Source organism: Notolepis coatsorum, assembly GCF_963971535.1.
Source record: "Notolepis coatsorum genome assembly, chromosome: 6".
Classification (NCBI taxonomy): domain Eukaryota; kingdom Metazoa; phylum Chordata; class Actinopteri; order Aulopiformes; family Paralepididae; genus Notolepis; species Notolepis coatsorum.
Window position 1 is genome coordinate 166,138,295 of NC_140170.1, and position 14,021 is coordinate 166,152,315.

At 44.0% G+C, this 14,021-nt stretch overlaps 1 protein-coding gene across 1 annotated transcript in view; it reads left to right on the plus strand.

The window, feature by feature from the left end:
• Positions 1-14,021, plus strand: part of LOC311229730 (chemokine-like protein TAFA-1) — a gene marked incomplete at both ends in the record, with an annotated part of 98,109 nt that overhangs the window by 82,588 nt on the left and 1,500 nt on the right. Inside the window, one exon of the mRNA XM_084315808.1 lies at positions 7,335-7,459. Coding sequence (XP_084171934.1) covers positions 7,335-7,459 — 125 coding nt within the window. The remainder of the gene's footprint in view (positions 1-7,334; positions 7,460-14,021) is intronic.

Below are 14,021 nucleotides of genomic sequence, written 5' to 3' on the forward strand. Positions count from 1 at the left end.
CAACAAGAGGTGCAAATCCAGAGCCTGCAGGATAATGAAAGACCCTCACCACCCCAATAACAGCCTGTTCCAGCTTCTGAGGTCAGGCAGACGCCTGCGAACCCCAGCTACTAGGACAGAGCGGCTTAGGCTCAGCTTCTTCCCCCAGGCCATCAGAGCCCTGAACAATGAACATTGAGTGCCACAGAACACTGAACTATCCACACACAAGCACACATGAACACACACACGACACGCACGCTGTGCACGCTCACACACTAGCAGCCACTTAACACTTTATCATGAGCGGGCACACACTCATGCTGCACACTTATGGCCAAAAGGAAAGGCCACTTTAAATTAGAATAACAGGAACAGTGTATTGCACTACCAAAGCTACCTAGCATGTCCTATATGCTCTGTAAATAACTATGTACAGATACCGAGATGTCACACCATGTTACCTGTTACCTGTTTATTGCACAATGTTGTTTTTTTATTGGATTCTATTATATGTTGTAACACTGTATTGCACATCGTTGCGGGCAAGACCACCCGCATTTCATTGTATACTTGTATGCCGTGACAATTAAAACTCTTGACTTGACTTGACTTGGATCCTATCGGGTGTTTGACTCTGATTCGTTTCATATTCTCCGCTGTGGATGTATTTGCTTAATCGGAGCGCCCGGATTGTGTTTCATTCAAGCATAAATTGAAGCGTCTTTACGCGTGGATTGTGGATGTGAATTACGAGGAATCTGAATCTGTGGATTGTTGAATTGTATCACTGTCACACATTATTGTGATATTGGAACTGGGATTAAAATGTCTGAGGAAATGCGCTGTTTGACGGACTTGATGACGTGGACGTGACTTGAGAAAAGTGAATGAGCAATTGCAAGCCTTTGACGTTTTGATGAATGCATTTGAGAAAATGCATTTATCTGTTCAAGCACTGTTATCTGATGATGAACAAGAGGGTGATGAACATGACTGGTATAAACCAAAGGTTAACCAATTCAATGCCTGTATGGATGATGTCAGAAAAATATGTCAGCCATGCTTCTTGTCTTGCTCTCGCAGCGGTGGTGGTGTTTGATTTTGCCATGATTATGGTCTTATATTCCTCATAAGCGTTCATTATCATCTCCTGCTCGTCAGCGTTGAAAAAAGATGCTCTTGCTTTGACTCGAGTTGCCATTATTCCATTAGAAAATCAGTATTTCTGCGGTTGACGCCTCCCCCTTTTGAGGTAAGACGGGGCAATTATCCTGATTACTGAAGTCTGGTTCGAATTAACAAGATTGTTTGAGCCGGAATGAGCCTTTGAGAAACCGAGATAGCCTGACTTCAATCATCGAGTTAATTTAAGCTGGATAATGGGACTTTTGATCGACTTAGTTGAACCAGGTACGGGGAGCGGTCCCAGGAGAGCTTGGTAGGATGTTGTGACATCAGTGAGTTCTGGAGAGCTTGGTAGGATGTTGTGACAACAATCACCTCCAACTCTTCCAACGTGTGCAATAGATTACTGCATTGGTTTTACCAGTCTGTAGTAGCCAGTGTCCTCTTCTTCTCTGTAGTTTACTGGGGAGTAACATCAATGCAAGAGACACTAACAAACTGAACAAGCTAACAAGCTCCTTAGTGGGATTTGTACTGGACAATTTAGAGGTGGTTGCGGAGAGGAGAACGAGAGAGAGAAGCTGGACACTATCCTGGAGAACCCCTCCCGTCCCCTCTGTGAGGAGCTATCCTGGGGAACCCCTCCTGTGAGGAGCCACAGACTCACACTCCACGCTGACACTCCAATAGCCATCAAGCTCCACAACCGTGGACATGGACCGACTTGGTTAACTGTTAGAACTGAACCCTGCATGGCCTCTAGTGCACTTTGCAAACGGACTATCAAATCATTAATTAATGTATTCAACATTTAAAATCATTATTTGTATATGCACATGTATATATATTGATAATCTGCTTAATCTGTATATTTATACCAGGGTAGACTAAGACTTAGTATGGAGTACTGTATATTTGTACAGGGTAGACTTTATGTTAACTATATATTTATTTGTACATGGGTTGACTTAGGATATAATCTGAATATTAGAACAGGGTGGGCTGTACATCAAGTCAAGTCAAGTCAAGAGTTTTAATTGTCATGGCATACAAGTATACAATGAAATGCGGGTGGTCTTGCCCGCGACGATGTGCAATACAGTGGTACAACATATAATAGAATCCAATAAAAAAAAAACATTGTGCAATAAACAGGTAACAGGTAACATGGTGTGACATCTCGGTATCTGTACATAGTATATACAGAGCATATAGGACATGCTAGGTAGCTTTAGTAGTGCAATACACTGTTCCTGTTATACTAATTTAAAGTGGCCTTTCCTCTTGGCCATAAGTGTGCGTGTGTGCGGCGTGAGTGTGTGCCCGCTCGTGTTAAAGTGGCTGCTAGTGTGTGAGCGTGCACAGCGTGCGTGTCGTGTGTGTGCTCGTGTGTGCTTGTGTGTGGATAGTTCAGTGTTCTGTGGCACTCAATGTTCATTGTTCAAGGCTCTGATGGCCTGGGGGAAGAAGCTGAGCCTAAGCCTCTCCGTCCTAGTAGCTGGGGTTCGCAGGCGTCTGCCTGACCTCAGCAGCTGGAACAGGCTGTTATTGGGGTGGTGGGGGTCTTTCATTATTCTGCAGGCTCTGGATTTGCACCTCTTGTTGTATAGAACCTGCAGGGGAGGTAGCGCAATACCCGTGGTACGCTCGGCTGAGCGCACCACTCTCTGTAGGGCCTTCTTGTCCTGTGCCGTGCTGTTTTCATACCAGGCAGTGATGTTTCCGGTCAAGATGCTCTCTACAGCTCCTGAGTAGAAGGACTGGAGTATCTTCCCCGATACTCTGAACTTCCTTAACTGTCTCAGGTGGTAGAGGCGCTGCTTCGCTTTCTTTACTACTGTGTCTATGTGTGTTGACCATGTCAGATCCTCTGAGATGTGGACCCCCAGGTACTTAAAGCTGCTCACCCTGTCCACGGTAGCCCCGTTAATCATCAGTGGTGTGTGTGTCGCCTGCTGTCCTCTCCTATAATCCACGATCAGCTCCTTGGTTTTACCAATGTTCAGGAGCAGGCTGTTGTCCTGGCACCAGCGTTCCAGTACCTCAACCTCCTCCCGGTAGGCCTTCTCGTCGCTGTCCGAGATCAGCCCCACCACCACCGTGTCGTCTGCGAACTTCACTATGGAGTTGGAGCTGAACTTGGCCACACAATCGTGTGTGTAGAGTGAGTACAGCAGGGGGCTTAGAACACAGCCCTGGGGGGACCCGATGCTCATGGTGATGGTGTTGGAGGTTTGACCACCTGGGTCTGACCGCCTGGGGTCTTTCACTCAGAAAGTCCAGTACCCAGGCGCTCAGGGCGGAGCTCAGACCCAGCTCGATCAGCTTGTCCACCAGTCTGGTGGGGACTATGGTGTTGAACGCTGAGCTGTAGTCAATGAACAACAGTCTCACATAGCCCCCCTTCTGACGGTCAAGGTGGGAGAGAGTGCTGTGCAGTACCTGGGAGACCGCGTCGTCAGTGGACCTGTTTGTCCTGTATGCAAATTGCATAGGGTCCATATCACTGGGGAGGGAGGCACAGATGTGGTCCTTGACCAGCCTCTCGAAACATTTCATGACCACAGAGGTGAGTGCCACCGGTCTGTAGTCATTTGGACATGTTGGGGAGGGTTTCTTCGGTACAGGGATGATGGTAGACATCTTGAAGCAGGCAGGGACCACTGACTCCGCCAGGGATTGATTAAATATGGCGGTGAACACCGGGGCAAGCTGGTTGGCACAGGACTTAAGTATGCGTCCTGTTATACCATCTGGGCCAGCAGCCTTCCTGGTGTTCACCTGCATAAATGCTCTTCTCACACTGTGTTCCGACAACAAGAGAGCGCCCCCGCCCCCCCCGCGGTTGCCCCCCCCCCCCCTCCACAACAGCCGGCGCGCCAGTGACGTCACTAGCCAGAGGGCTAGCGGCGACACTGTCTACACCGAACCGAGCGTAGAAGGAGTTGAGTTTGTCCGCGAGAGAGGCGTCGTCGCTCCCCATTGAGGGGGCGCTGACTTTGTACTCAGTTATTGTCTTCAGTCCCCGCCACAAGCCTCTTGTGTCGTTTTGTGCCATTTGTGTCTCCAGTTTATCAGCATATGTCCTCTTAGCAAGTTTAACAGCCTTGCGCAGAGTGTAGACTGAATATGTATATAGGGATATTATTGATCGAGTCATATACATAATGTCTCACTTTATGCAGATCAGACCTATATCTTTATACAAAAAATATTTATCTACTATATCTTTATTATATTTTATTCCTATTACCCTGCCCCGTACCTCTCCTCTCCCTCTCCCGTGCTGCTACGACTCCCAAATCTCCCCGCAGGGATTAATAAAGATCCATCTTATCTTATCTCATCTTTTCTATGACTTCTGGAAATGCGCTACGGTATAATCTGGTGTTGGCTGGATGGACCATATAATACATTAAAATAAGTAGAAGAAATGCATCGTGGGATGGGATCTTTTTGTAGGCTCTGTTGACAATAAGAAAAATAATGAAATGCCACTAACAGAAAAGCTTGGCATTTAGATCATCTGAGGTGTTTACTGCATGTGCAATGAGGCGATACACAAGGGGCTTCCAGCCTCCGGATCTCACAATATCACACCTTCTCTCGCAATCAAGCCTCAGCGTTGCCAATCCACTGTGACACACGTACGAGAGACGTACAGTAACGGAGTGATTGGAATGCAGAGAGAAATACAGATCTGCGATACAGGAGCTACAGAATGTGTCTTTGTCACCTTTGTTCTTGTGTGAGCGAGAACCCTTGCCGGTGCAACTAAACCTGATATAAATGAAGAATAAAAATCAATCTTCTGGTCATGTGATTCATCCAGAACAAAAAATATTCAGTTTTGTTAATTGTTGCTGGCGGAACAATAAAGTTGTGTTTTCCGTTCTATCTTGGTATGTAGCCCAGAATGATTGGCTGATATCCAAGTGTTTTTATTTTCACTGTGGTGAGTGGTTTCTCTTTCATGTAAGGTATTAATCCCTCACACCCGGCCAACACATGTACAGGCATGTACGTCTCTCTCTCTCTCTTTATCTCTCTCTCTCTCTCTCTCTCTCTCTCTCTCTCTCTCTCTCTCTCTCTCTCTCTCTCTCTCTCTCTCTCTCTCTCTCTCTCTCTCTCTCTCTCTCTCTCTCTCTCTCTCTCTCTCTCTCTCTCTCTCTCTCTCTCTCTCTCTCTATCTCTCTCTCTTTCTCTCTCCCCTGTTCTCTCTCTCTTTCTTTCTCTCTCGTTCTCTCTCCTCTTTCTCTCTCTCCCACACACATAGAAGCACACATGTACAGCACTACATGTACAGAGAGGGAGATGAAGAGAGGAAAGGAGGGGGGTGCCTTGATCATGAGAAGAAATGTAATGTATTTGTTTTCGTCTGATAGCTGGAGGAAGAATTTAGTGGATGTTAATGAGAGGCAATTCGTTTTGATTAAAAATGTGATTACTCGCATGCAGTGTTGCTATATCAAAACAAAATAAAGATTAATCCCAGTTTGGGTTATGAGACATTATTATCAACAGACAACATTCCTATTGAGAAACACTACAAAAAAACACTGGTTTAGAAACGAGAGACGAGAGATTCTCTCAAGACGTGTGATAGTATCAGAGTGACACACCACCGCTAGCGTGTGTGTCTGTGTCTACCAGGATGGATAGGCATGTAGACATTAGGTGTCCCCGGAATCAATTTGACCATCTACATGTTCTATATCTTCATAATGCTGAGGAAGGATGTGACTTGTGCTCTAACATTGCTTTGTGAGCGAAAGCCAATCACTGTCTTTTCCCGGCAAATATTGTATCACTGTACAACGTTAGTAGTGTGGGTGGGTGTGTAGTTGTATGTGTGTTGCGTGTGCACATGTGTCGGATCATGTATACGCACCCATGTGAATGTACATGTCTGACATAAGGTTTTGCTGTACTGTACATGTAAGTGTTGCTGTACTGTACATGTAAGTGTTGCTGTACTGTTCATGTAAGTTGTGCTGTACTGTTCATGTAAGTTGTGCTGTACTGTCCATGTAAGTGTTGCTGTACTGTTCATGTAAGTGTTGCTGTACTGTTCATGTAAGTGTTGCTGTACTGTTCATGTAAGTGTTGCTGTACTGTTCATGTAAGTGTTGCTGTACTGTTCATGTACGTTTTGCTGTACTGTTCATGTACGTTTTGCTGTACTGTTCATGTAAGTGTTGCTGTACTGTTCATGTACGTTTTGCTGTACTGTTCATGTAAGTTTTGCTGTACTGTACATGTAAGTCTCACTGTACTGTTCATGTACGTTTTGATGTACTGTACATGTAAGTCTCACTGTACTGTTCATGTACGGTTTGCTGTACTGTACATGTAAGTGTTGCTGTACTGTCCATGTAAGTTGTGCTGTACTGTTCATGTAAGTTTTAGCTGTACTGTACATGTAAGTGTTGCTGTACTGTTCATGTAAGTTTGAGCTGTACTGTACATGCAAGGTTTGCTGTACTGTACATGTACGTGTTGCTGTACTGTTCATGTAAGTTGTGCTGTACTGTTCATGTAAGTTGTGCTGTACTGTACATGTAAGTTGTGCTGTACTGTTCATGTAAGTGTTGCTGTACTGTTCATGTAAGTGTTGCTGTACTGTTCATGTAAGTTGTGCTGTACTGTTCATGTAAGTTGTGCTGTACTGTTCATGTAAGTTGTGCTGTACTGTACATGTAAGTTGTGCTGTAATGTTCATGTAAGTGTTGCTGTACTGTTCATGTAAGTCTCACTGTACTGTTCATATATACGTTTTGCTGTACTGTACATGTAAGTCTCACTGTACTGTTCATGTACGGTTTGCTGTACTGTTCATGTAAGTGTTGCTGTACTGTTCATGTAAGTGTTGCTGTACTGTTCATGTACGGTTTGCTGTACTGTACATGTAAGTGTTGCTGTACTGTACATGTAAGTGTTGCTGTACTGTACATGTAAGTGTTGCTGTACTGTTCATGTAAGTGTTGCTGTACTGTTCATGTAAGTTGTGCTGTACTGTTCATGTAAGTTTTAGCTGTACTGTACATGCAAGGTTTGCTGTACTGTACATGTACGTGTTGCTGTACTGTTCATGTAAGTTGTGCTGTACTGTAAGTTGTGCTGTACTGTACATGTAAGTTGTGCTGTACTGTACATGTAAGTTGTGATGTACATGTACGCTGTGCTGTTCTGAGCCTCTGTGCCTCTCTGTGTCTGTGTCCCTGCAGCCTCCATCGTTATTGGGAAGTGGTGGTGCGAGATGGAGCCGTGTCTGGAGGGGGAGGAGTGTAAGACCCTGCCCGACAATTCTGGATGGATGTGTTCCTCTGGGAATAAGATCAAGACCACGCGGGTGAGACATCACAGCCCACACACACATACGCACACACACACACACACACACACACACACACACACACACACACACACACACACACACACACACACACGCACGCACGCACGCACACACACACACACACACACACACACACACACACACACACACACACAGCAGACACAAAGACAAGTCACTGCCCGATACGCTGGCCTTTTCCGCCTGTCTATGTGATAAAACTATTATTGTGTGTTAGGAGATGTAGTATCCCTTATGGAGAAGGATTATGATAGACATAGTTTCAGCCATCAGAAGGTCTTATAAGAAACGTTGTTTCTGCCTTCAGATATCATTACCTTATTCAGTCATCTATGTTTTCATACTATTATATGTTAGAGGACTGGTTGCCAAGCTGATTCCTTTTCATTTTAAGAATTGTATACAGCATGTGGATTTACTTGTAAGATTTATCTTGTAAGATTTGCATATGGGATAAGAGCTTTTTGTCTACTCTAAAGTCTCTAGTACAAGAATGTAGGTATTATTTAACCTGTTAAGCCTTAAGATCCCCCTATAGGGGGACCCTGCTTTTCTTGATCATAAATCGATCAATACAGACCGATCCCCAATTATCATATCATAGGGTATCATTGGAAAGCCACACTCATTGGCTACAACCCTGTGCAAAGATTTTCGAGATCGCCAAATTATTGACGGAGCTAGAGCCCCGGGAGTCGGGGGTGGTAATGTGTACTTTTGCATACTTTGGGGCACGCCTCACATATCGGCATGTAACTAGAGAACCGCTGTATGGATTTTGTCACCTGAAAGGGCAATCGACAGGCAACAGATAGGGCTTTAATTCTATCTATATATTGTATTAAAGGAAATTCACACCCGAGCCACTAGAGGTCGGCAAAGAATCGTCCACATGTGGGCCCTTGGATGTTAAGAGGTCAATGTTTTTAAATATTTTTTTTGTAGCCAAGAGTAAAGACCATAACCCTATCAAAAACAGTAGTCAAAGTATATATTTTCCTTTTTACCTATGTTTTATATGTTTTATCGGAAATACAAATGTATCGGAAAATGCTAATTATCGTAAAAACCGCAATAAATGACTAAATCCAGATTCAATTGGAAAAGAGGAGCATTTTCCCTATCCATAGATGTATGATTTGGCCATAATAAGGTCAAGGTCAAGTTCAAGGTAAAATATGAATTTATAATTAAAGTCGATTATCATTAATTACTGTATCTACAAATCCTTCTGTTTAATCATCTTCCCGCGGTTCATTTGCTTAGATTTTTTGTACACATGATCTCAAGAAGGTGGTGAATGAGCTCAGTGAGCATTTATCAGAAAATTTATCAGTTTTTGATCATCAAAATCATAAATCATAATGAATCATAATTACTCAGCCTAGTAACAGACACAATATTTCTGACACTGGAAATACATACCCCCAGGTCCCTAGATGTTCCTAGATACCAAGAACATGCAAATTGACCTTGCAGAAGTGGAGCAATCTAACATTTACTTAGGCATGTACCTTTAGGCGAAAACGGTCTACAGATTAACAGGTTAAAAATATATATATTTTTTTAATATATATAATTATAATAATAATAAATACATTCTATACAGAAAGCAGCTGCCTAACGTTCTGCAAATTGGCCCGGCCATGAAGATCGGACAGTGAGAATATATACAGTACATGATCACACACACACACACGCACACACACACACACACACGCACACACACACGCACGCACGCACGCACACACACACACACACACACACACACACACACACACACACACACACACACACACACACACACACACACACACACACACACACACACACACACACACACACACACACACACACACACACACACACACACAAGTTGTGTTTTCATACAGTATACATGTGAAGACACTGTACCCACACAGCCTCTCAGAAAGAAGCAAGTGAGGTTGAACATGGAACTACATAACGCTTTGATCTAACAGCTGTTTCAGACGAGCTTCTCTGGTAATAATAGTCGTCTGTCATTTGATCAAACATTTTCAAACTGGTGGGGGTAAAGTATGAGCACAAAGCACTCAGTACAAAGAGCAAACAAAGAGCACACACAGAGAGCACATGTAAAGAGCACACAAAGAGCACACACATAGCACACACAGAGCACACACAGAGCACATGTAAAGAGCACACAAAGAGCACACACAGAGCACACACAGAGCACATGTAAAGAGCACACAGAGAGCACACACAGAGCACACACAGAGCACATGTAAAGAGCACACAAAGAGCACACACAGAGCACACAGAGCACACAGAGCACACAGAGCACACAGAGCACACAGAGCACACATAAAGAGTACACACAAAGAGCACACATAAAGAGTACACACAAAGAGCACACATAAAGAGTACACACAAAGAGCACACATAAAGAGTACACACAAAGAGCACACATAAAGAGTACACACAAAGAGCACACATAAAGAGTACACACACAGAGCACACAAAGAGTACATGCAAAGAGCGCACACAGAGCACACATAAAGAGTACACACAAAGACCACACATAAAGAGTACACACAAAGAGCACACAAAGAGTACATGCAAAGAGCACACATAAAGAGTACACACAAAGAGCACACATAAAGAGTACACATAAAGAGTACACATAAAGAGCACACATAAAGAGCACACATAAAGAGTACACACACAGAGCACACAAAGAGTACATGCAAAGAGCGCACACAGAGCACACATAAAGAGTACACACAAAGAGCACACATAAAGAGTACACACACAGAGCACACAAAGAGTACATGCAAAGAGCAGACATAAAGAGTACACACAAAGAGCACACATAAAGAGTACACACAAAGAGCACACAAAGAGTACACGCAAAGAGCACACATACAAAGAGCACACGCAAAGAGCACACATAAAGAGTACACATAAAGAGTACACATAAAGAGTACACATAAAGAGCACACATAAAGAGCAACATAAAGAGTACACATAAAGAGTACACATAAAGAGCACACATAAAGAGCACACATAAAGAGCACACACAAAGAACATATGCAAAGAGCACACGCATAGAGCAAACATAAAGAGCAAACGTAAAGAGCAACATAAAGAGCACACGTAAAAAAAAGCAAACAAAGAGCATACATAAAGAGTAAACGCAAAGAGCATAAAGAGCACACTTAAAGAGCACACATAAAGAGCACACATAAAGAGCACACATAAATAGCACACATAAAAAGCGCACACAGAGCACACATAAAGAGTACACACAAAGAGCACACATAAAGAGTACACACACAGAGCACACAAAGAGTACATGCAAAGAGCACACATAAAGAGTACACACAAAGAGCACACATAAAGAGTACACACAAAGAGCACACAAAGAGTACACGCAAAGAGCACACATACAAAGAGCACACGCAAAGAGCACACATAAAGAGTACACATAAAGAGTACACATAAAGAGTACACATAAAGAGCACACATAAAGAGCAACATAAAGAGTACACATAAAGAGTACACATAAAGAGCACACATAAAGAGCACACATAAAGAGCACACACAAAGAACATATGCAAAGAGCACACGCATCGAGCAAACATAAAGAGCAAACGTAAAGAGCAACATAAAGAGCACACGTAAAAAAAAGCAAACAAAGAGCATACATAAAGAGTAAACGCAAAGAGCATAAAGAGCACACATAGAGCACACTTAAAGAGCACACATAAAGAGCACACATAAAGAGCACACATAAAGAGCACACATAAAGAGCACACATAAAGAGTACACATAAAGAGCACACTTAAAGAGCACACACAGAGCACACATAAAGAGTACACATAAAGAGCACACTTAAAGAGCACACATAAAGAGCACACATAAAGAGCACACATAAAGAGCACACATAAAGAGCACACTTAAAGAGCACACATAAAGAGCACACATAAAGAGTAGGGATGCCCCGATCGATCGGCCACTGATCGTTATCGGCCGATAATCAGTATAAATATGCGATCGGTGATCGGTGATAATGCTTTATTTTCGCCGATCGTCAAAACAGATCTCACTCGCTGAGTTCTGTCTCAGACACCGGGAGCTGCACACAGTGCTGCGCGTCTGCTCCTCCTCCAGCTCCTCCCGCACGCATGTAAACACGGGTCTAGTCTAATCTAGTGGGACGGGACCTCCATGAGCTAACGTTAGCTACCGTTACAAAATGACCCAGTCAACTATTCACTTTTAGTTTAATACATGATGAGGCATTGTCTAACTGAACGGTATCTAGCCGGCTAGCTACTGATAGCTCCTGATATCAACAAATGCTCCAGCAATAGTCTAGTTATCTAGTACTAGTGTATGATACCTCTGTTAGCTCACGTTAGCTTAGCTCACTGTTCAAAACGAAATGTCCCATTCAACTAAATAGTTAACTGAGGCGTTGTCTTAACGCTATATTTCCGGCTAGCAGTAGCTACAGACAGCTCCTGATATCAATGTCTTATAACACTCATTCGATGCATATTCGAAGCCCGGCTTGCGTCGCAGTCACTAACGGGGATAGCTGAGGGAGTAGGGTATATCTGCAGAGCCTAGGGTAAATCTGCAGAGCCGAATGTGATTTGATCAAAGCAGAGTATGTACACACAGACAGTGGAGATAGCGAGCATTTTGACTTGTTGCGTGGTGGCGTTGTCTCGCAGAAAATACAACTACAAGTACAAGTCTAATTATATAATATATATATTTTATAAAAAAAAAAAAAATTATATAATTTTCTTTTTTTATTAATCAAAAACGATCGGTATCGGATCGGTATCGGCCGATATGGCTCAAGACGATCGGTGATCGGTATCGGTGGCAAAAAACGTGATCGGGGCATCCCTAATAAAGAGCACACATAAAGAGCACACATAAAGAGCACACATAAAGAGCACACATAAAGAGCACACATAGAGCACACATAAAGAGCACACATAAAGAGCACACATAAAGAGCACACATAAAGATCACACATAGAGCACACATAAAGAGCACACATAAAGAGCACACGTAAAGAGCACACATAAAGAGCACACACAAAGAGCACACATAAAGAGCACACATAAAGAGCACACATAAAGAGCACACATAAAGAGAACACTTAAAGAGCACACATAAAGAGCACACATAAAGAGAACACTTAAAGAGCACACATAAAGAGCACACATAAAGAGTACACATAAAGAGCACACATAAAGAGAACACTTAAAGAGCACACTTAAAGAGCACACATAAAGAGCACACATAAAGAGCACACTTAAAGAGCACACATAAAGAGCACACATAAAGAGCACACTTAAAGAGCACACATAAAGAGCACACATAAAGAGCACACATAAAGAGCACACACATAGAGCACACATAAAGAGCACACATAAAGAGCACACATAAAGAGCACACTTAAAGAGCACACTTAAAGAGCACACTTAAAGAGCACACGTAAAGAGCACACATAAAGAGCACACATAAAGAGCACACATAAAGAGCACACATAAAGAGCACACATAAAGAGCACACATAAAGAGCACACATAAAGAGCACACTTAAAGAGCACACTTAAAGAGCACACATAAAGAGCACACATAAAGAGCACACATAAAGAGCACACACAGTGCACCACACACCTGTGCCACCTTTATAACAGGGCAGAATCCTGCTCACCGTGAGCCGCCCGTCTCACATGAACACAGAGGTAAATGAGCAGGTGAGCCCCGCCCCGGGCCGCGCTCCTCACACAGACCACAGGTGAGCCCTGCCCCGGGCCGCGCTCCTCACACAGACCACAGGTGAGCCCTGCCCCGGGCCGCGCTCCTCACACAGACCACAGGTGAGCCCTGCCCGGGCCTCACACAGACCACAGGTGAGCCCTGCCCCGGGCCGCGCTCCTCACACAGACCACAGGTGAGCCCTGCCCGGGCCTCACACAGACCACAGGTGAGCCCTGCCCCGGGCCGCGCTCCTCACACAGACCACAGGTCAGCTGCCACACAGCAGCGTGTCTCACATCAATTCCGCAAAGTGACGAGAGCGGCTGACAAAAAAGAAAACAAACTGCAGGGAGTTAAGTCTGAAGCCAGCGGCCTGGTGATCCGGTGACGAGTTTGATTTGTGATTTGCATTCATTTGATCGCCGCCATTATGCCCCGGCCCCCACCCCGCCCCACCCACTAGTCTTAACGCATTGTGACCGTGACTTTGAGCGGAAGCCGAGACGAATGTGCTGGTTTAGTGGTAAAGGGGGAAATTGCCAGTGAAGGTTAAACCACACGGGGCTTCCCAAGGTTGTCACGCCTGCTCGTATAGGCATATCAGACACGAGCCCCGGGTTTAAATCTGTGAACGAGAAGTTGGCCGAGTGGGTTTTCTCGTCCGGCCGATCAAGGTAAGAGACGGCAGACGTTTCGCTCTACAGAATGCATCTCTCATTCCCTTTTGCACAATTGGACCAAAATACTTCCAACTTCAATATTCTATTGAT